The following is a 24,387-nucleotide window of genomic DNA, read 5'->3' on the forward strand; positions in this document are numbered from 1 at the left end:
TATATATAATTTTTGAAAATCCAATTATCTTTTGTTAAATTAGTGCCTATATTACAAATTAAAAATTCACTCACTTTTCTTAAATTTAAATATATATTATATATATAATTCTCGAAAAAATTCAAACATAGAAATCAAAATAAAGAATAAAATATATGATTTATTTTAAAAAATAAAGATATATAGACTAATTAAGATCAATGTACATTTCCTAGAAACAATAACTTTTAAATAAGAGTGTATGGAAAATCAATCGAATCAAACCGATATAAATTGAACCGATCAAATTTAGAATCAACGGTTTTATAAAACATTAAACAATTCAATTGATCGGTTTAGTTATTAGAAAAAGATGAAGAAAATAAGCAGCAGCATCTTATATTGAAATGCTGTTCCTTTTCTTTTATAAAGTTCCCAACAATAGTTTTCACATTATCATCACATGAATTTTTCAAGTGTTACTCATTTTCCATATACAGAAAACACACATACCTACACTTACAAACTACAGCCTCCCTCAAATTACTTAAGTATGCAACTTTTGGATGTTACTTCAAGTTCCTCCTCCTCCAGAAATTTTGCTTAAAATGGCAGTAGCATAATTGGCGATTGATGGTTCTGGGGATTGACGTAGTCTTCCTATGACTGGAAACATTTCCGATGATCGTAGAAATTCTCTGCATGGTGCATGGGCACACATTTTACCCAATGAGAAAAGTGCAATCTTGATTGGTGACTCGGTTATGGCGTCCTTTCTAGCTGGATTTAATGCTGCCCCTGAACACTCGGCCACCAGTTGAAGCAATGCCTGAAGGAAAATCCATCAGTTTCAATAATCAAACACAAATTGAATATAACTAAAGTGATGTTTTCAAACAAACATGATAGAGGAAACACTTAAAGGGTGTGTTTGTTCAGAGGTGAATTGGCATTGGAATTGGAGGAGGCAATTATGTTGTTTGTTTAAGGACTTAAATTTAGAATTTGAATTCTTATGGAATTCAAATTTTTTTAGTTTGAATTCTTTAAGTAATAGATAAAAGAATCACAATTCTATATTTTTTTTAAACATGAGAATTGAACTGTAAAACAATCCCAATTCTTATAGAATTAAATTTCTAAGTCCAATTCACCTCATCCAAATACAGCATTATTTACTTTCTAGATAAATCTGTTATAGAATCACAATTCTATGTTTTTTTCAAGCATGAGAAATCTGTTATTCAGAAATTTATTTATGTTTCTATTTTTGGAAAAGATATAGAAACAAAAAGTGCTTTCAAAAACATGGCCATTAAGAAGAAGATTACTGGGCTAACCAATTCAATTTACCTTTATGGCTCCTTTGGAGACTACGTCTTCAGAAAGCTTATTTGAGTTTCGGACAAGATTACTTAAAGCACCAGCTGCATTTGACTTTGTTTTATCCTCCTCTTCAGTTCTTAGCAACTTGGCAAGTTGAGGGATACATCTCCTTAGCTCATCATACAATAAGTCATTATGATAAGCAGCATTTCCAATCTATATAACAAAAGGGGAGTGGCAATTCTTTAATGCTTTATTAAATTCTTAAGAAAAATAGCCACATTCTTCACATATAATCAAAAGAAGTTGATCTTACAGCAAAACAAGCAAATTTCCGTGTACGTTTGTCAGAGTCGGCACAAAGATCAACCATAAGACTAATGATCCGATGTTCCGCCTAGAGTACAAAATGTGAGAATTAGCTCAATTTTAATTGAAATTTCTTAAGATCTTTTCAAAATACTTACCAATGCACTGTAAAAGTAAGAACTATGCCTGCACATATTACCAACAGCACTGCATGCTTTTGCACGGATGTTTGGATCTTCATTGGTAAGAAAATCTTTTAAGGACTCCAATATATTAGCTCTATCGATGTACTCATAGAATACCTGTATAAAAGAAAATTTTCATTATTCCACAGATAACTCAAAGTCGCATGAACTGTGGTGAAACATTCAGCCAAAGAACCTGTCATAAAACTAACATTGATAAAAGCAATAGGTAAAATAATCAACTGCATCATTAGTTATAAAGTCTAAAGATGTCGAAAACTAAAAAAAATAGAATTATTAGGATAGAGTGAGTGAGACCTTATCCATTCTAGCTAGGTCAGAAACTATCATGAGAATATCCATTATGACCTCTCTTGGACTTGAGCTATTGAGCAGCCTCTTCAATCTTTCTGGATCCAACAAGCCCTTTCTCAAAAGTTGTATTGCCAGAGGCCGATGTCCTGTCATTTTAGCGAGAAAGGCAACCGGCCTTGCTACATCCTTTAATTCCATGTATTCCATGCAATGAAGAATAATACCAGGAATTCCCACCTACAATATCAATACTAGAAAAATAAGAAACTACAATGTTTCTGTGACTTAGCTTATTAATACAAGTCTGTCTTTTTAACAACAATTTTTTTTTAAAAAAAGACTACAATCTTTTTGTGAAATTTAGGGATGATTAACGAAGGATATGGAGCTGGGCTAGATTGTTTCAGATTACTTTGAGTTTTTATGTTGCTGTTCTTTGTGGGTTTTGTATTTTCATGCTTTACAAATTCCAAAGCAAGAATGATAGAGTTGAAACATAAAAAGTCATATACATTCACCATCATTTATAACTCCAATTCTTTATTCTAAATCATCAAACACAAGGGTTTAGAATTGGACGTCCAAATTCCTATTCTGCCCAAACCAAACATAGCCAGCAGTAAGCACATATTCTATTAAATTTTGATATTTGAAAATTATGATAGTAACCAAATCCCTGAAAGCCCTTCATGAACTCAAACACTTTCTAGAAGGATATGACATTGTAAACTGCATGTATTAAAACAAGACTGAAAAACTGATCAAAAGAGGATATCATGATCTAACCTCCAAAAGGATCTGAATATACTTTCCCATGCTTGCTTCAATTGCTTTAACCATATCCTTATCTTCCAAACAAATTCTCCCACCAGAACCCATATTCAGAAGGATCCCACTGTTGACTGAAGCAGTAGCAGATGGCAAGCCTGGTGCACTCTGTACAGCCACGAAAGGAAATGCAAGAAGATCTATAACTGCATTAACTATATCTCTGATCCCATCCTTCCCACCTTCAGGACCAGTCCAGCCTTTTAAGAGCTTAAGGTGTGGATCAGATATCAAATCTGATATGAATTTGATATTTTCACTTTTAATCAACATTTGTCGAAATGTTGAAGTTCCACCTGAAAGACATTGACAGGATGCAATAACCGTCCATACAACCCCTACTGGTGATAGACCACTATGGATCTCTGATGAGTCAATCTTTTGCGAAGAACCTGTGAGGGGATTGTTTGACAACATATCAATCAAAAGCTGAGGAATACCACTTGCACACAATTGCTGAACAGCTAATGGACCTCCCCACTTTAATTTAGCCTCTATTAAGCCAACACACCCATCTTTTATACCATGCCAAAGAGATAATGCTCCATTTTCAGCACTAGGATGAATCTTGAGGTGGTCACATAAAGTAGCAGTTCGAGGGATCAAAGGCGCAGCTATTTCGGAGACGGAAGAGTCATTAGTAACACCATTTTCAAGGGAGATGATGGAAGAAAAAGCTAACATGGCAGAAGCACAATGAGTTAGAAAAGATGTTCGTGTCTTTTCGTCAGAAACAAAATAATGAGCTAGGACAGAGAGTCTAGATTGCTGCTTTTTAGATGAAGTTGTAAGCATGAAGAAAGAAGACCTCCTTCCAGATGACTTTAAAGATTGGGCAACAGTAGCTAGTAAAAGGCATGAATGCAAAACCAGGAAAGGGGTATTAGAAAATTTGTATTTGGCGCCATTGGCTTCTGTTGGTAAATCCTTATTTGAGGAGGCGCATAATGATAGTATGGAGAAGACTTCTGAAATGATTGTACCGTCTCCTCCTCCACTAACAATTGTTGTAAGTGGTAAAGAACTGGGTATGCCACAGAGAGCATTGGAGACAAATCCACTTCGCAAGCATAATCTCAACAACATCTGGTAGATAGTTAAACTTGATTACCTTTTAATAAAACTCAATAAAAAAAAAAGGTTGCAACAAAAGATAAAATAGTGCTTAATGGTACAGAAAATGATTTCACGAGCACTAAAGAAACTGACCAAGTTCAGTTTGCAGTTATATCCAAAAACAGTTTTTGGGCTCTATCACTAAACTATGAGTCTCCACTACTACTAGAACTATTACAAAGTGGAAAGGATTTAATTGAAACTTTAAAAATTTGTATACAAACCAATCCCTTTGGACCAATTCCAACTCTTTTATTAAGTTATCAAACAAACAAAGAATTTGGAAATGGATACCCAATTCCACTATAACCAATATCTTAGATAATTTGATCGATGAAGGGATAACGGGTTATTTGGATTAAATCAAAATAACCCTACATCAAACAAAGGACAAAGAAAGAACATGTACCTGGGTACATGAAGATATGCTAGCCTCAAGACGCTGACGCAAGCAGTAGTAAATAGCAACCTGTATGGGTTTAGATCTGAGGAACGCATTTGTTACAGCATCAATAATTCTTTCCAGTTCTGTGCCAGCAAATGAACTTTGATCACGGTCCTTAATCTCAAGTCGCTGCAAGTTATGGCTACGGAAGGAATGTAATGGAAACACACGAGGGTTGTTGTGCATGGAAAGAACTTCAAATGCTTCCATTAGTGAACAAAGGGCCCTACAAGCTTCAGAAACAGCACGTATCAAATGTGAAGAGCCTGATATCAGATGTGAGCCTGAAGTTGACAGACACTTGCACAAAAGGTCTCCAACATCAGATGCTTTAGCATGATGTAATATTTGTTTTAGAGTTTCATTCACGGTTTGAGCTTTAAGACCCTGAGCTACATGAGATAGAAAAACTGCAACACAAGCACTGGACTCATACAGAACTTTTCCAGAAGAATCATCAACAGTTTGAACCTAGAAAAAGAAAGAATATAAGACCTACAGGAAACCTGTAAATGACTCCAAAAGAAGCAACTAGACCAGAAGATAAATAACGGACCTGCAAATATAATTCTATCAGAGCAACCCAATGTGTGAAATACTGGTTCCCAACTGGGCCAGAATAATGGTCTTGTAGATTTCTTATGATTAAGAAACTCTGCATACAAAATCAAACTGTTTCAGCTTCCACAAATGCAATGCAGATTGCAATAGATATAAACAAAACAGGTATAATTTGCACTTAAAGATAGTTGCAACTCTGTATACTAATTTACAGAATAACTTACAAGTAAATCATCCTTATCAGTCCATTGTTAGATATAAGCTACGATTTTAAAAGAAAAGATTGTTCAGTCTTGATTTTCAAAAATTGTTCATTACAACTAGTGTCTTGCCTCTTGTAGCTTTTCTCTTACAAAATATTCTTTATACTGGATTTGTTTTTCATTTTCTAGTTATAAGTAATTTTACAATAGTTACTAATTAATTACCAAACAATAATTACGAACTATTCACTACTGATATATTATTGCTGTTGTTAAAAAGGAACAGTTTCAGTGTTACAATAAGTACCAATCCTTAAGAAAAGAAAAAAAGTAGAGAAATATAAATTGGCTATGTCATAAAACTTGTAAATTTATATGTGAACTTATTTGAAAATATTTCATTATAAATAACACTTAGCATTGTCATGTTTTATGCTTAATTCATCTCAAAACCTTGTGTTTCAGCAAAATCTTACTAGATTAAATTTTGAGTTTAGTAACTTTGAACTATAAGCATATTGGCCAAAACAACTAGGACACCATGATCAAGCCCAAGAAATACTCAAATGGTGACTATAACTTATAACCTCACACTTATAAACTATTTCCAAAATACATTTGACCATTACTGTAAGGCATTATATAACCCATATTGCAAAGTCTTTTTTGTTCATGTTTTGCAAAAATGTGATTATACTACTACTAAAAGGGTTTAAACTGACAGCAACAGAAAAGATTGATCCAAACTAGAATGGATTACCTTTGCTATTATATCATTTCCATCAGAACCCCCTTGTTTTATTAAGTCCGCAATAAAGCTGAAAAGTACTTGTAGTACTTCGTCAAGAATTCCCCGAGAATCAATGGAACCAGTTGCTACCAGGTTTGAAAGAATTTGTAGGCATTGTGCCACACTCTGCATCTCTTGATCCCTGAACAATTATTAATGAATAAAAATGTAGCTGAGCATATCAAATGGTTAAAAGGCAGTTTCCAGCTAAATGGAATGCCCAGAAAATTAGGGGAACCATGTAGCAGTAACGTAGCAGCTTCAGATGTTGCTGCCAAAGAACAGGCTAGTTACTCCATGGTACTTACCTTCCAGAAGTTTGAGATCTTTCTAAGCAGTTCTTTAGTGGTAGCAAGATTCTGGACAATGCATCATTATCGCGGCCAATTAGTTTTGCTCCCTTGACAGTCCGCGAATTGTTTTCCAGTTTATCTAAAACCTGGTGTTCTAAATAGAAAAGGAACAGTAAATGGAAATTCTAGTAATTTTCTACGGCAGCTTGTACACTACAAGCAAGTCAATATAAGAGTTCTCAAGGTACAGAGATTTAATATAGCAAATCATGTGCATGCAAATCAATAAAGACTTCTGTTGCAAAAAGAAAAGAGGGTAAACATTTATTAGAACACCAAGAAACCAGTTCTTTTGATAAAAAATAATACAAAAAAGTAACATGATTGTAACCAGGACAGTAAGTGAATGACCACAAAGAAATTATAAGTTTTATGGCAAATGAAACGCACTGGTAATATAATGTCAATCTCAAATAATAGAAAGGGAGAAGAATAACAATGGTAACAAGATCAGTAGATTGTTCCTCAGATATGTGTTGAATTACCTGACAGCTCATGATTACTTGGCACATTAAATCCTGGGAAATCCTCCATATGTGTGGGTTTGTTCGATTGTAGATCACTTTGAATGTTTACATTGCCAACCTTGTCACAATTCATCATAGATTGGGGTTTACCTATTTGAATCAACAGTAATAGTGAGAATAGCAATTGAACCATGTCTTATTAGTCTTATCACCAGAGTCAATTGAATATGACTTACTCTCAGGAGTTGCTCCACCGAATCCATCTCGCAGGTGATGATTTACTTCTTCCTTCTGGCTGCAATCTTTTGCAACAGAACTTGCACATCGAATTTCCTAAAAACATTATATCCCAAAACATTTTCAGTGTAAAAAATATGTTCATGGAATAAAAAGATCCTGAAAATATTAGGGAAATTATATAAACACTACCATAGGTTGAACTTCCTTTGGAGTTTCCTTAACAAAAGGATGTTCCAGAAGAGCAGGCCAAGTTAATCTATTTTGTGGTACCTGCACAGAGAGAAACCAAATAAATAGGTGACCCTCGCTGAAACAGAAGATCATATCGATACCAAAAAGCATCACGTAATGCAATTTAGAAGATATATATACCTTATTAAGCAATCCTTTGAGAAAACTCTTGAATTCATGGCTCATGTTATCTGGATATTTAACTGGATCCTGGGAAATGCAAACTAGGCTGACTTGCATGAAGAAATTTTTCTATGTTTACAGTGTATTTGTTCATTCAGGTAACATACCTTAATGATATGCCGAATGAGAGCATAGACTGAGTTTGTATAAAATGGTGGTTGGCCAACAAAGAGTTCATACCTGGAATAAATGAATGATCTACTTAATTTTCTGGTCAAACGTTATGAACAATAAATTCTAGCAGGAAAAATTCTAGCAGGATAAACGTTATCGTAACTTTAGACTCTGATAAAGAGTTATAGGTTTGGCATCCTTTGGGCCACCATCAATCAACAATGGTAGTTTCTAGTTATAGTATACATGAGCAAGGACTTGTGATTGTGAGAAGAGATTGTCAAATAAATTGTTAAGGCTGAAATCTTTAATATAATATGTCTCCAGGAGGAGCTTTTTTGCAGTAAAGAATTTGTATGAAATTTAATTAACAAGTGCAGCGACCTTTAATTATTAACATATTTCAAGATGGCATAATGGCATAGCATATTGGCATTTCTTACCAAGAATATACAAATGATAAAAATACAAATAGCTCGTGATACTAGTTCTTGGCATACTTCAGTTTAAAGCATGAAACAAAGTTGGTTGTTTAGGGTTCAAATGTTCGTATAGACAACTTATGAGAAAACTAATTCAATTAGTCAATAAATAATAATAATAGTTAATGAGTTCCAAGAAGAAAAAATGATCCTTCTATAGAGCAACAATACTATGATCATAGATAATGTTTGATTTAGTTACTACAACATTTATACTATTACTAATAATGTTTTAGAGAAGCAACATAATGACCTCTATGTATAAAGAGCACCTAACAAAATACAAACATCTGCTGTTTCTGATCATTTATCTAAATTATGACAGACAATTGTTCAAATTGTATAATGGAGGATATACATGTTGTGGTCTACATACTCTCCTACATATGTTCGAAATAACAAATTTCTATGGAATATTTTATATGGTGGAACAGATATAGTGATTAGTGACATATGACAGCAAGGTAAATCAAAAGGAAATCAAGGATAAAAAACTTACAGGATGACACCAAGTGACCACAAATCTGCAGTGTGATTGTAAGGTTGTTCCCTGACCAACTCTGGGGCCATGTATAGAGGAGTGCCTAAATGGAAAAAAAACACAAAATGAGAAAGCATAAATGATTTGTAATCATTAAGAATAGATTATTCAGAGGTCCATGCAATAATACCTTTTATTGATCTTAGAACCACAGTATTGGCAGACATTGCCCTTGCAAATCCAAAATCACAAAGCTGCAAAAACAGAAGAATAACCCCTTTTTAGCATCAAATTATTCAATAAGACTAAGACCTTAAGGTGAACATGCCAATGTGGGACATCAAACCAACAATAAGACAGACAACTTGTTAAGAGCTGCAGTATTTGGACCAAGGCCAAATAAGCATGTTCATACTTAGTTTAATAAATTGTGGGTATACATACCCCTTGCAGAATTCAAAAACTGTGTTTTCGTGATCTATTATAGATTAACTAATAATTTAGTAATTGAAGTACAATAAAAAATATTAATAGTTTCTACTGGCAGAAAATATAATGATGTGTTTCTTTTTATTTGGCAATTAATCAGTAAAATTACCTTCAGAATCTACACAAAATGTCTTAATAGAATATTGTTCGCATATTCAACAGCATTTTAAACAAAGTAGATCGAAAGCAGAGGCTAAATACATATTCATGTTCAATGAAGCTAAAATGAGCAGATTGTGCTATATAAACTGCTGGACCTTTACAACAGAGCCAGCACCAATGAGAATATTTTGTGGCTTCATGTCACGATGTATTATTCTGTTGGAGTGCAGATAATGTAGTGCTCTAACCTGAAAGTTATGAATCAAAATAGAATAAATAAGAGAAAAACCCTAAAACCCAAAAAAGATGCACTGTTATTAGAAACTAAACAGTTTACATGATAAAGTAACCATTTCTTTTGAGAATTAATACCAGCTGCTTTGCAATAGCCTGAACTTGTTCTTCAGGAAGGCATTTATCATCTTCAAGAATTTCAAATAGTTCGCCCTGTATGTGAATAAAACTATATATAAATTATTTCTACTTCACACTGAGCAAGACAATCTTGAGATGAAACTAGAAAGTGCATACTTGAGCAAATTCAGTCACAACACAAAATTCGGTTGCACTTTCAAAAGAATCCAGCATTTCAATGATGTTTTCATGCTGCAACTTCCTCAAAATCTGCAAACAATTTAGATAACAACAATCATTAACAAGAAACTGCAATATTGTCGGGGTTTCCAAATTTTTTTAAAAAAAAAACCTCAATTTCCTGTCTTAAATTGTGAATGTCTTTCTCACTTTTCCCATGCTTGAGAATAAACTTCATAGCAACAGTCTGAAGAAAAGATGTTAAACAATTAAAACCCATTAATAATAATAAACTCAACTAGATCCGAAACATCAATTGAATTGAAAAACTACCTGTCCAGTGAACTTCCTCCTCCCTTTATACACCTTACCAAAAGATCCTTCACCAACGAGCTCAATCACGTGGTAATTTTCAACACCCATCTCAGAAAACTGAAATTAGGTTGCTGTTTGTACTTGAATCAATCGCACACTTCGATTAAAATCACAATTAGAGCGAAATCTTTGACTATAACTCTCTCGCCAACGGACATTTGAAGTCTGGAACAAGAGACAAGACCTGAAATCTCCTCGTTTTGATGATTCTTTCTAGTTCCCCGTCGTCGGATCTGGAGTAAATAGCCTGATTTATATGAACTGTAGGAGAGAGATTTATTTGAAAATGGAAATGATAATAGGAGAGAGAGAGAAATGGTAGGTCTTTCCTTTTTGTTGCGGCCAAGAAGAAACAAGAGAGGGAAAACTTATCAACTTTTCAAATTTTAAATTTTATAAAAAAAAAAGTCAAGATATTTTAATTTATTAATTAACTATATATATTTTAATTATATATATTTATAATTATTTGATTTATAAAAGTTAAATTAATTTAAAGTTATGTTAATGGTTGTTAGCTTATTAAATTAAGATGTACTCCTCTTTTTATTTTTATTTTAGAAATTTATTATTGTCTTTTATATTTATTATTGGAAAATTACTTGTTTAATTTTAGTTTTCCAAATTAATTTCCTTCTATTTTTTAAAAAACTATGTTAGTTTATTATTTTTAGTTATGTTAATTATTATTTTATGTATTTAACATTTTTATAATGTTATAATTTATTATTAAATTTAATTATTTATATTTTATATCTATATATATATATATTTAAATTATTATTATTTTGTATAATATAATATAATTATTATCATAATTTTAAATATATTTAATTTTTCAACTTTTATATTTATACAATTTTAAATATATAATTTAATTTTAAATATAATATCAAGTTATATTTATATTAATAATTTTATTATTATAAAATTTACAGTTAATAAATAGTAATACCTAAAAAAAATACTTTTAAAAATTAATTTATTAATTTTTTATTATGAACAATTTAGGCAAACATTTATTTTATTGTGTCATCTCTTCCCAATAAATCTTAGTATATTTCATCCTTTTTATTGAGGTGTTTATTCACAACAAATATTTATTATGAATAATTTAGTCTAATTTTTTTATGTGATGAAACCCAAAATTAAATATATATTATATTCAAATAAAGAAATAATTATAATTAATTTTTTTTTATTTGAGATGATTATAATAATTATGCAATGAAACAATATCAAAATAATCAACCATTTTAAATTAAGATATTGTATTAATTTTTATTAATTATAAAATTATTGTATTAAAATTGTTTAATTGATTATGTATTAAAGATATTCATGAAAACAAATAATTAGTTATAATATTTATTATACTATATTATATAAAAATAATAATTGAATATAAAAATAATTAAATTTATAATACATTTATTAATAATAAGTTATAATATTAATAAAAAAATATATAAAATAAATAAGATAAATGAGTTTAAATAGTAAATTAAGTTAATTTAAAAAAAGAAATTAATTTTAAAATTAAGTAGGTTAGGGAGTGATAAAAAAAAGTTTAATTGAATTTACTAATTAGATGTTTCATTTCAAGTTGGATTTGCATGAAAATAAAATTGAAATGAAAATCATTTTAAGCATTTAAAATTAATCATAATAGTTAATCACGAGAATAATCCAGAATCTAAAAATAAATAAAAACTAGATATTTTATTTTTATAATATTTCAAAAAACATTAAATACCAGCTATATTTCAAATATACCAACAATTATTCAAATAACCCAAGATATCTTTGAACACAAGTTTAAGAAGACATTTTTTTGCTCATAGAGGAAGCCTGGTTGATCCTTATTCTCATTTCTTACAAGAAAAAAACACGCATCCCATAAACCCTAAACACACATCCCATAAACCCTAAACACACATACTAGGTAAACACATAAATATTCATCTAAAACCGAGAAAGGAAGTAATTGCAAAGAAAGATTAAGCGCAAGAAGTACCAGCCACTGTTATAACATAAACAAACACATGAAAAATAAAGTAGAAAAGCAAAACAAAGACAACAAGTGCCAAATAAGCTAACATTGTACCCATTTTTTTGAATTACTCCAAGAACTTATGATATCCAGAAACATTAACAGAACCAGAAAGGATTCTCTTGTTTCCTTGAAGCAAAGAAAGTGTCGCGAGAACAACTAGATTTGCTTTGATCTCTAGTCAACCCATCATCATTCTTCTGATCCATTTTAGCATCCTTCTGATCCATTTCAACCCTGTTAATAGCATCCTTCATCGCAAGATCGTCGTACTCTTCATCCGACTTAGTTGATTCCTCGTCAACAGAACCCTCCATCTGCACAACACAGCCGATAAGAAGAAAAAATCGCACATAAATCTAGTTACAATCATCAAATAGTCTTCCTTCTATTAGAGAATACTCTTACCTCATCTTGCTCAATTTGATTGTCGCTAGAATCTTCTTCGCTCTCCATCTCATCGTGTTCTTCAACCTCCTCATCACTTCCATATACACAACACTCTTCCTTGACCTACACACAAAATGGAAGTATTATTGAGTTCAAGATATATGCATTGGGTCTTTTGGCATCAATTGCTTGTTGCAACTTAACGAGTTTATTTTAGAATCATCATAACATATAACTTCTTGTTGACGAGAAGTATAGAAACCTTTCGTAATTTCATTGAATAATCATAAATTGTAAATATATATGCTTTTTCTCCATTATGTATCAAGAATTCAAGATGATAATTCATTTGCCAAGCCTCACTCAGTATAGTTTGTTTGGGCTTCAATACAATTCACTGTACTCCACCTAGAGGACAAATTGTAGAAATATGTGGGAGATAACATAGTGAATGACAATACAATGGCCCGTTTGGAAACATTTATGTTTTGGGATCCGAATGAGAAACTGTGAACAATTAAGTCTTGTTTCCAAATGTGATCTCATCTAGATCCACATCCTGATGAAATATCTAACCTAACATAAAATGTTTTTCCAAATGGGTTAAATTTATTTTATAAAAAGATATAGTTAGAAAATTTTCTAAAGCTTCCGAGATCTAATGTACTCAATGCATATGAAGAAATATGATACAAGAGGAAGGGTTAGGGTATGAGCATGGCTGAGTTGGTATGTGCGGTTGAAGTAGGGTGGTTAGCGGTAGAATAGTATAAAGTGATAATGAGTTGTTTAGGTTGGTAGGGTGAAAATTTAGTTGTGATTTTAACTCCCTCATTTAGTTCTCTCCTAATGGATATTTTCCTTTGTCATCTCAAATTGTATTCTCATCCTAGAGTTAGGGTTTTCTCTTCTAATCTAATCTAAGTAGAATCAAGTTCTTTTCTCATATAATTATAGTTCACCACCTATCAAAATTCAAATTGAACAGGTTACACTTGTTTTTCCTCTCTTGTGCACTCTATTTCTCAACTTATTCATAAAGCCCTTAGCATCATGGTTGAGTTTGAAGAATAAAACTATACTCCACTAGAATTTTTGTTGTTGGATAGAATGAAAACCTAGGAAAGGGAAAAGTGTTTTTTGAGAGATACCTCCTTAGCAGATCCATTGAGCATCCGAGGTGAGCTGCAGCACGAAGAGTAATATCTACTACCGTTCTCAATTCCATCAATAACCCTAGATCCATCAATACTGTTGGAATAACTTGTGCCACCTGATTCACTCGTCCAATCACTTATTCCAAATTGTCCAAACTGAATATTGATGGGTTCAGCTATACCAATCTGCAAAGGATCATATTCCGTGAAACCCATTTCACCCTCAATGGAATCACCCAAAACCGGCTTCCCATTGCTGTCAACAGGCCAAGCCTTAGCCACCGAGCCATCATTGTTCATGAGAGCCATCAGATTTCTAGACGAACCCTTTCTTTGAATCAATTGGAACATACCTTTAGAACTCAAAGAATTGGCAGCACACTGATTCCTTCTGAATTCCTCATCAATTACCATAACTGTATTCGAGGCAGGATCGTAAAGTTGTTCTCCCATTGTATGCCTTCTCAGGCAACTGAAGACTGTTGCATGAATGGCCGCCACACTCTTATCGACATTTGTGTTATTGATTTTTGGGACTAAATACTTGTCGGCACGCTTACATAAATATTCTTGAATCGACCTGATGTTTTTGATGTATTTCGCGTACTTGTTCTTAGTGGGATCTAGAGTCATGTACTTTGCTCGAACTGCAAATCGTTCCAAGTGTTTATCCTCGTTGCTTATGTAGACCATGAATGGTATAACAGAGGGGTGTTTCTTCATCAATCCCACCTGCAAAAATTAACAATGAAGTCAGTTGCCAAAATGGGAACAAGCAAATGAAATAATATTAGTTACCACAAAATTAAGGCTTAAATGGACTCCCTCGACAATCACTGATTCTTTTTGTTCTTCCCATGCAGTGATTAGACGATCAAGACTGTCGATAACCATTTCGCTCTGTGCCTTGTATCCTTCAACGGCTATTTGCTTTGGACTTAGTTCAAACTGTTGGTTCTTTCTGGATTTCGCCTCAGCCACGGCTGTTAAATCTAAGTGCTCTCCGGCGTGGTATGTCGAAGCCCAAAGCAAAGGGTTGTGTTTTTCATCCACAAAGCTCCTCATCATATGGCGAATGGAGTCTGTGGAGATCACTGTCGTCACTCCTAATCTACTTCCCTGAAAGAATATTCAAAATAAAAGATTCTCAAAATAATCTAAAAAATAATCTGATTATACCAAATGAATCAAACAACCACACTATAGCTTGGATCATGATAAAAAAAAAATGATACCAAATGAAGCCAAAAAATTACACATAATCTGGATTATGATCCAAAAAACATTATGATGATTATCCAAAACCCGGTTTTCTAATGAGATCATGATTGTGACGAAATACTATTTTCCAAATAGGCTCAATTTATTAGACGCGGAGGAATAAAAACGCCGTGACATACCAACAGCGACGACAAGGTAGATTTGCCACAGCCACTAGTCCCACACAAAAGGATGGTCATTGACTCCTTCCTTTCACGAATCCTTAAGTATGAAAATAATATCAATAGCTACAAGTTTGAGAAACTTTCAATATTGATCTTTCTTTTTAAATTCCGGTATACCTGCAAGCTAAAAGAAGATCGGCTCTTTGGTTAGGCCCCATATACTTGTATTCCGCAAGAGCATCGCAAACAATCTTGGTGAAAGTATCTCTCTTAACCACAATTGTTGTCCGCCTTTTATAAAGTTCAAACTGCTCAGTACTGCTTTCGACATGTTTCTCTGAACCACCTTCTATGTTAGTGGAATCAATCCCAATACAAGGATCATTTTTTCCGTGAGTTTGCACAGGTAATGTTGAATGCAACTTTGTCATCTCTAATGTTCTTAATGAAACCAATGGATTAGCATGGCATTGGTTCTTCATCATATCAAATACCCTTTTGCTAATCTAATAAAAAACAAGGATAAAGTTAGATATACCATCGTTTGATTGTCATGACAAACAACATAACTTACAAACACAACCTTATAACAGCACAAAATATTAAACTGCTTCAAGGAAGCATGAACATTGAAATGAGACAATTAATGTGTTACTTACAGAAATTATCTTAGGACAGGCCAAGGGAAGCAACAATTTTCTCTTTTGACAGAATTTGATTATAATTTTACATAAAACTCTTACTATGTCAAAATTTTAAGTGATTGTGAAGTGATGACAAACAATAGTTATGAAATGGACTTAATCAAATAAGAACTAATACATTTAGAATAAGTGATAAGTTAAGTTACCAAATACAGTAAGTCTTTAGTGAAGACCATAATACATGGAATGGTACACATTCACCTTGATGTGGGAAAAGAAAGTGAAAGTTCTACATGTCAAAAATCCATACAACCATGTAAATGTATACACAAAAATAAACTGAATAAAATATTTCAATAAACCACAAACAATGCTATAACAGATATGAAAACATATATTGCTTTAAATGAGAATGAATTTGAAACTTAGGGGTTGTATGCTAATAATTCCAAGCATCTTGCCATCTGAGTTACCCGGGTTGGGTTGGGTATACAAACCATATATATGTTACCATAATGTGCATAGAGAATTAGAGATATCCTTAACTAGTATAGTTCATTATGTATAAACTAGACATCTCATCTGTAATACAACATATCAATACAATAATCCTCTATTCATTAAAATTTAACATCGTATCATAGCAACATTCTTGTCATTCCGGCCATTAGTGGAGGGCTCTAATAACTCAACTTATTTTCAGCTAAATTTATTCCTAATAGGCTTCAAGCAGTCGTCTTATTCCTAGAAGCTCAAAATGTTACAAAATTTATATTAACTATTCGGAGACCTATTGTTTCCTTTGTTAAGAATAATTTAGGTATGGGCTCATATCTATTTAGAGTTGTAAGTTTAAGAGTAATTTAGTCCTTCTAACTAAATGTATTCCTATAAATAATGTACTCTTATGAATAAAAACGTTCATTATTCCATGAAATATCTATAACATGGGTCATGGGTGACTTTAAAAAAATGAAAAATGATATAAAGGTTGCTTGTCTTAGATGTTTATCTTGTAGATGCATCCACATTTGACACCATCATTCATTTCTGCCATGAAGGTCAAAAACAGCCGAAGAGAGCAAAACTCTTATTCGTCAAAAGTGTAATCTGAATGAAGGCAAAGATCCTCGACTTCCACAGCTGAACTTCTTTACAAGATCGAGCCAAAGCAGGCAAAAAAAGGCAACAAGTTAAAAGGGCAAGGAAGACAACAACTCCATTGAGGACTTAGATTTATTTATGTCATTCCCTTGTATTGTATTGAATGAAAATTTTTCTTTGCTTATTTTTGTACAATGTTTGGGCCATATCTAATTTTAAGTTTAAGAATAGTTTAGTCATTCTGACTTGATCTACTCCTATAATACTATAAATAAATTAATAAAGATGTTGTAATTTAGGGTCCCTTTCACTGTTATTCTATAAATATCTATAGAATGAGTGACTCCTTAAATATTGTGTTTCTATTGTTTTAGATTGGCGATATTATTGCGATTTGTTAACATCTTCAAACGTTAATCATTATGTGCCTAAACAAATGCTTAATCAGAATCACATTTCCACCGCATGCAGAAATGGAAAGCAATAAACAGAGGCTGATAATCATCATAGTACCTACCTTAAATGCATGTCGAGCTTTACAGCCCATTAGTTGAAGGGTGTTCTGCAATACATGACGTGTGTAACGAAACGACTCCTTCCCTTTAACTCTCTTCTCTTCCGGGTCCATTACAACTATATACAACAGCTTCGTCACCTCCGCCATATCTATTCCCCCACCAACAAAACAAAACAAAACAAAACAAAAACCCATTTAAAGTCTCAATTCAACAAAATAGACAACTTGGTTTTTCTCTTTAGTGGACCACAATCAAAGCAAAAGGCACCTTAAAACACGTTAATTGAAATAAATGAAAGGAAAAGAAGGGTGAAAACGATAGGAACATGCAATGTTGACCAAAGATGGACTAGATTTGAAAGGATATTCATATTCTACCTGGGTATTCGATTAATGGCTGCCGTGGTAATGAAAACGGCAATTGGAGAGAGATAAGAAGACGTGGGAAAGGTTAGGGTTTGGAATGAGATAGAAATTGGCCATTTTAAGAGCATCTTCTTCGAGAAGTGTTTCGCCATTTTCACACTTGTTCAGTATCTGCGAGCTCCACGAGTCTTCACTGTAAAGAGCTCACTGTCACGCTTTCTCTCTCTTACCCTGCTTTGGTCCAAACTTTTTTGTAAGTTTTCAATGGATTGACGTATTTGGGTTCCCATTGTGAAGAATTTCACGATCAACCCATACCACCGACCGCGATGTCGGTAGATTTTAATTTATCCCAATTTGGAAGAGGAGTATGCAATCCAGTTTGTTTAGCTGAATTTTTAAACTCAATATATAATAAATCAATTAAAGATGATAAAAACAGATAATTAAACCTATTAAACTCTTTCATTGGAATAATTTAAAAGAATTGTATTGAATAATATTGAGATTTTTCGATAATATTTTTTTTCAAACATAAAGTTCGATCATTTAACCATGTAAATGTGAATTAGCATGATTTTATTTTGCAAATTATTTTAAGAATTAAAAATATTTTTTATAGGGACTTTTCTTATGGTAACGTGTGTTTCCATCAAGAAATTATTACCACCAAATAATTTAAAAGACTATAGGTGTAAATATAAATAATAATCATATTTAATTTAATTATATAAAAATTCTTCATGAAAAGTATAACTCTTGTAAAGTTATCAAATAAAATCATTAGTGTGTGTTTATTTATTTATTTGAGTAACTAATTAAATTATTAGCTTGTTTTATTTTATTCCATAATTTTGTGTTTTATGTGCAAGTAATTATTCTTTATATAAGACATGTAAAAATACTTTATGTGACTTGTATCTTATTAGAATGCAAGTTTTAACAAGCTTATGTTTAATATTGTGACTTTATATATTTTTATTTGAACTATTATTATACAAAATATGTATAGAATGAAACATTCAAGATATATTTCATTATATATTCTTTAGTTGGTCTTATTTCTATCATTTTAAATTAATGGTATCATGAATTTTTAGACAATTAACTTAATCTAATTAAAGAAAAAAAGAGTATTAAACAGACAATGAAGTATTAGAGATTTCTTCAACATGATTTTTGGTATACTCTTATAGTCTTATTTGAGATGGTTAGCAGAGTTGTGGAGGAGTTTTCTCGCCCGGTTTTTTATTTTTGTTACGGTAGAATATGATTCATCTCTAATTTATTTTTTTTAATTTAATTCATTATTATCTAATTTATTTATTTAAAAAAAATCACATTCATTTACTTGTTTACCCGTAATTTTCTTTTATTTTTTTTTTAACTTATCCCATTTTTTTTTGAAAAATAACCCAAACTCTAGTTTATGATCCGTCCATAAATTAAACTAACTTTGTCTCTAATAGTAAGTCATTTCTAAAAGCAAGCCAAATAATGAATTGATGCTAGTATTATTTGAACAATTATTTCATAAATTATTTATAGAACGAGCGATTATTTGAAAATAATATATTATTGGTCGAATCTCGTTAAATTTTATAATTTTTATCTTATCTAATTTAGATTAACGGTTATTAAACTATTTCTCAACCATTTTGATCATTTTGAATACAGATATTAAAAATGAAGATTGATTAGTTTTATATATTGAAGAAAAAAATACTAGCTTATTTCATCATTAGGTGACTCCTTCCAACCTACTCGCCTTGTTTCATCATTTATTAATTGAATGGATTATTAAGTCAAATACGTGTTTTAAAATAAAGTCTTATATGACCTATTAAATTCATAAAAAAAATCATAACTATATATTATATAAAAATATAATGTTATAATAGCACCTAGATATGAAAATCATACATTGCATCCCTAATATATATAGGCATATAGCTACCTAAACTATTTGAGTCCATCCTACTGTTTTAAAAATAAAATTGACTTTGAATCATTTTATTAAATCATCGATTTCATCATGAATAACATATTGCTTAGATCACAAACATATTTTTTTATATAACAAATAGAAAGCAAATAAGACGAGTTCAACAAAAGAAAATATAATAATTACAAATAAATTCAAAACAAAGAAAGTAAGCTCTTTAAAATCTTGCAACTCTAATGACTTTATTAATGTTGACTATTCATTCTTGAGTCTTGACGCATCAAATATTTTAAATCACTCTAAAATTAATATAATTGCATTTCTCTCATTCTAATGCCTCTTAAAAGAGGTAAATAAAAAAAAATCTTTTACAGGAATTGTTCAAATAAAACTGAATATCAAACCGATTTCATTACGATTTATTTTTATAAAATCGATTACAACGGTTCGATTTGTCGGTACAACGTCCTTTAAACCGTTAAAACCGCTTAAACCGTTCAACCGATATTTACAAAAAAAAATGGTGACAAATCGAACATTAAACCGACAATGATGGGTAATATTTTATAAATATTAAGTGATAACATAATCAGAAAATATTATGAACTTAAATATTTGTTGGTAGACTATTAAAAAAATATTAACTATTATTAGTAATAGACAAATTTAATTTCATAGTTGACTTATTTTTAGTGTAATGTTTAGTAAAAAATCCATAATATATGTATTTGTGTCAATAAAAAAGAAAAAAGAAAAAATAGGTATAGATTGTTATTGATATATATTTGAATAAATTTGTCAATAAATCAAACCGATCTAATAATCGTTCAAATCGAACTGATAAAACCGACTATTTAAAATTTAATAAACAGGTCAATGAATGATATTTGTATATATTTTTGGTCAATTAACCTACTAAGCAAACCGTTTACATCCTTATAACACTCATATATCATAGAGCCTAAGTGACATTTGAACACTGCCACTTAACTATGTTTTTTATCACCATGTTTTCCTTGATCTCTTGCCATTCTAATGAAACATTTGTGATTATTTAGGTTAGAATTGCCATTCAATTTTTATTCTTTATTAAGAAAATGACAAATTTAACTCTATTTACAAAGATGACAAAATCAAAGTTTTAAATCACAGATCGAGACATGTTTGATTATAAAACGAGGACAACTCATGCACACCACATTCAACCTTATTTTGGAACAAAAATTGACATAACATTGTCTCATAAATCTCCTTTTAATATCGTTTATAAGACCTGAAATTATTTAAAAAATGAAAGAAAAATCAAATTGAGTATGTTGATTTAATCAAAAATTTGTAACTCTATCTCTATTAACAATATTATCTACTTATTTCTTTTTGTAAAAGTGGGATCCATCATTATTCAATATAATATTATACCAAAGAGAAGAACTCCCATCTTATTCATGGTCCAAAAAGACCAAAAACTCCCCACTATCACCACTCATGTCTTTATCATTTGAAATTATTTTTTTCACCTATATCCAATAAAGATCTCATTAGAATATATAATAAGAAAAAGTAATGATCCCATTTAAAATTACATTTTTCTTTCTTTATCTATATATCCTTTATGAAATTCTAAACATAAATTAAAATGAGATCAAAATTATCAATTTGAAGTTAGCCACATCTTTTAAAATCTATTAAGATCCCCAATACATAACAAAAGTGTATCCATTAATTAATCTATACTCAAACTATATTTTGTTACCAAAATTTACAATCTTGGATAAATCAAAAATCACTAACCTTTAACCTAATCTCGTGACAAACAATCATCATCGAGGACCCAATGACATGGTAATCTCGGTAGGAATTCTCATATGATCCGTCCATTTTCGAGATGCCAAATAAATCTTCGATATTTTTCCAGCAACTCGATTCATATCAGGCCTATCGTTTGGATCATAACTCACACATTCCAGCGCAAGCCTCAACATCTTCTCCGCTTCCACCACAGGAAACGAGTCGTTCAGTCTCTTATCAATCCAACTTCGTATCCTCCCTTCCGTAGTCGTACCTTCGCCCCCTTCTATCATTTGCCTCGCAGTTTCTATCAAAGACACCAACTTATAATCGCGTGTTTCTACATCAAACGTATACTTCACCGGTTCTTTACCCGTTAGAAGCTCGAGCACAACTACGCCAAATGAATACACGTCTGACTTTTGTGTCGCGATTCCGGTTGATCGAAACTCCGGCGACATGTATCCTGTATATAGTTATATAATACAACATATTGAAAATTCAATCTGTTTGAAAAATCATATAGTTGAAATTAAAATATATTTTGTTCAATAACCCATATCTAACAAAAGAAAAAAAATGAATTTTTAATTTATATTTGATACCAAAAATTAGATTATTTTATATATAATATATATATATATATATATATATATATATAAAATTAAAAGGAAAACAAAAATAAATAAAATGATCCATACCTGTAACTCCTTCGAACTGAATCGTCCGGCTGCCGGATTTCCGTAACGCCGCCTGCGGCGATTGCGTTTGCGATTGCGATTTCTTCGCATCTTCTTCTTCTTCAATCTCGTTGAATTCCTTCGTCTTGGAAGAAATTAGGTATCCGCCATTACAGATCGCTTCAGCACCAAAGTGACAGATCTTAGCATTGAAAGAAGGTTCAGTGATAATCACACTACTGCTCTTGATAAACTTATGAACAAGATTCACATTCTGACCGCTATTATTATGTATATAATCAAGTCCATGAGATAGATCCGTCGCAACTTGAACACGAGACATCCAAGTCGGCAACGCAGTGAAATTAGGGATTCTAGGATTCCGTAAACAATCAGATAAATTTCCACCGCGGATGAAATCATAAACAAGATAGATACTATCACCAGAGATCGAAGCACCTAATAACTTAATTATACTAAGATGATGACTACGACAAATTAACCCTAAATTTTCCTTCAATTCCGATGTCTCCAATCTCCTTCGAAATTTCCGTTGAAAAACGATTACATCCTTACCGCGTAGAGTACATCGCCATGACGGTGTAGAGGATGAGCTTCCGGAGTATCGTTTCGCGAGGAAGTTGTTAGTGGATGAGCGGATTTCGGAGAAATCGTATATATTAGGGTTTTCAGGTAGAGATTCACGGAGACTGGATAAGGATGTACGGCTGGAGATCGAGGATGTACCTAAAGTACCTGATGTGCCGAGTTTGTAACTAGATCCGGTTGATGATGATGAAGGACGATCGAATGATAGATGTGATTTTGGTGTTCGAGGCGTTGTAGCAATGCTTGAGGCGGTGGCGGTTGTTTGTGAGGGTTTTGGTTTGCGGTGGTGGTTGGAAATTGGCTCTTGTGCGGCCGTGTCCATTTTGGATTTGCACATTAAGGAGGGGAGGAGGTGGCGCCGGCGCCGGCGATGAGAGAACTCCGGCGGCCGATGAATTTTAGGATGATTTGGTGAATTGTGATTTGAACATGATAGTATTATTTGCGGCGGCGTGGATAGAGATACAACTGTCAATTTGATAACTTAACCGGCGTGGGAAAGTAGCTTTTAATTGAACATTTTGCTTTTTTAAAAGTCATGGCCAAACTTTTTTTTTGGGAAAATTAGTTGATTATTTACTTCTTTTTATTTTCTTTGGTAGAAAGTTTTCAAAATTTTATTTTATTTTTAATTTACAAACCTATAGATTATTCTTAATGCAAATTGAATTATAAAAAAAGTGTAAGAATTTGTACAAATTAAAAAAAAAATCAGGAAATTATGTATTGTTTGGCTCGAAAAAACTCGACAATTAATCGAGAAAAATATTATATGAGCTCGAATATTAAACGAGCATGTTTGAGCTCGGTCGACTTATTTGCCTTCCTAAAATAATTGAATCATGACAAAATATAAAATTAAAACAAATAAATTAAACTCACACAAATATAAATCGGATTTGTTGTCCCACAATATGTCCTCCTAACTGTTCCTGGTTTAAAATTCTTTTCAAATTATTTTCTAACTTGATTAAAAGTTAGTTTCTCTATAATTTTGAAGTATTTTGAACAAGAAAACATCTAATAGTACACATTGTGGGACAAATTCAAACTACAAATTTGTCTTTAAAAATAGTTAGAATCTCATTTTTTTCATTTTAATACTTACAATTTTAAAGACTCATTGCAAAACAGATTTGACCTTAAATAGATAGAGAGTTAAATGTGACATTAACTCTTTTATTTTGTTGAGTAAACAATTAATATTTTTAGTGAGTGATATTATTATTCTCTTATTTATTTGGTTAGAAAAATCAACAATCAATCGAGAAAGTATTATATAAGCTCGAATATTAAACAAGCTGTTCGACTTGAACTCGGTTAAAATAAAACTCAAGTCGAGCGCTTTAACTGAACAGCTCGACCAGCCCGCCCGACCAACCCTAAGATAATCTAGTCATGACAAAATATCAAATTAAAAAAAATACACTTTCACAAATTTGTCTTTACAAATAGTTAGAATCTCATTATTTCACTTTAATACTTTCAATTTAATTTTAATGGCTTATTGATTATAGATTTGACCTTAAATAGGTGGAGATTGCTTTTTTTTTTTTTTTTTTTTTTTTTTGTGTTAAATGTAACATTCACTATTTTATTTTGTTGAGTAAATGATGAATACTTTTAGAAAGTGATATATAT

At 31.6% G+C, this 24,387-nt stretch overlaps 3 protein-coding genes across 3 annotated transcripts; all 3 read right to left on the reverse strand.

Moving 5' to 3' along the window:
• Positions 1-356: 356 nt before the first annotated feature.
• Positions 357-10,409, reverse strand: LOC124911680 (serine/threonine-protein kinase TIO). The gene is made up of 22 exons (XM_047452190.1): positions 10,067-10,409; positions 9,906-9,980; positions 9,731-9,823; positions 9,572-9,646; positions 9,355-9,447; positions 8,799-8,862; positions 8,627-8,711; positions 7,639-7,711; positions 7,490-7,558; positions 7,307-7,387; positions 7,114-7,210; positions 6,896-7,027; positions 6,366-6,504; positions 6,028-6,199; positions 5,060-5,158; positions 4,468-4,974; positions 2,901-4,028; positions 2,118-2,351; positions 1,773-1,916; positions 1,622-1,702; positions 1,333-1,521; positions 357-808 (listed from the first exon to the last, which is right to left on the reverse strand). Exons 1-22 carry the CDS (start codon positions 10,154-10,156, stop codon positions 554-556), a joined length of 3,975 nt encoding a protein of 1,324 aa, XP_047308146.1. The 5' UTR covers positions 10,157-10,409; the 3' UTR covers positions 357-553.
• A 1,683-nt stretch (positions 10,410-12,092) lies between these two features.
• On the reverse strand, positions 12,093-17,953 carry LOC124911146 (P-loop NTPase domain-containing protein LPA1 homolog 1-like). The gene is made up of 8 exons (XM_047451591.1): positions 17,737-17,953; positions 17,359-17,507; positions 15,271-15,599; positions 15,109-15,190; positions 14,507-14,827; positions 13,703-14,440; positions 12,570-12,674; positions 12,093-12,478 (listed from the first exon to the last, which is right to left on the reverse strand). The coding sequence occupies exons 2-8, from the start codon at positions 17,503-17,505 to the stop codon at positions 12,260-12,262; spliced, it is 1,941 nt and encodes a 646-aa protein (XP_047307547.1). The 5' UTR covers positions 17,506-17,507; positions 17,737-17,953; the 3' UTR covers positions 12,093-12,259.
• Positions 17,954-21,317: 3,364 nt separating this feature from the next.
• On the reverse strand, positions 21,318-23,288 carry LOC124912118 (lysM domain receptor-like kinase 3). Its single transcript, XM_047452678.1, has 2 exons — positions 22,159-23,288; positions 21,318-21,923 (listed from the first exon to the last, which is right to left on the reverse strand). Exons 1-2 carry the CDS (start codon positions 23,081-23,083, stop codon positions 21,490-21,492), a joined length of 1,359 nt encoding a protein of 452 aa, XP_047308634.1. The 5' UTR covers positions 23,084-23,288; the 3' UTR covers positions 21,318-21,489.
• Positions 23,289-24,387: the final 1,099 nt, after the last annotated feature.

The sequence above is a fragment of the Impatiens glandulifera genome, chromosome 8 (assembly GCF_907164915.1).
Source record: "Impatiens glandulifera chromosome 8, dImpGla2.1, whole genome shotgun sequence".
Lineage (NCBI taxonomy): Eukaryota > Viridiplantae > Streptophyta > Magnoliopsida > Ericales > Balsaminaceae > Impatiens > Impatiens glandulifera.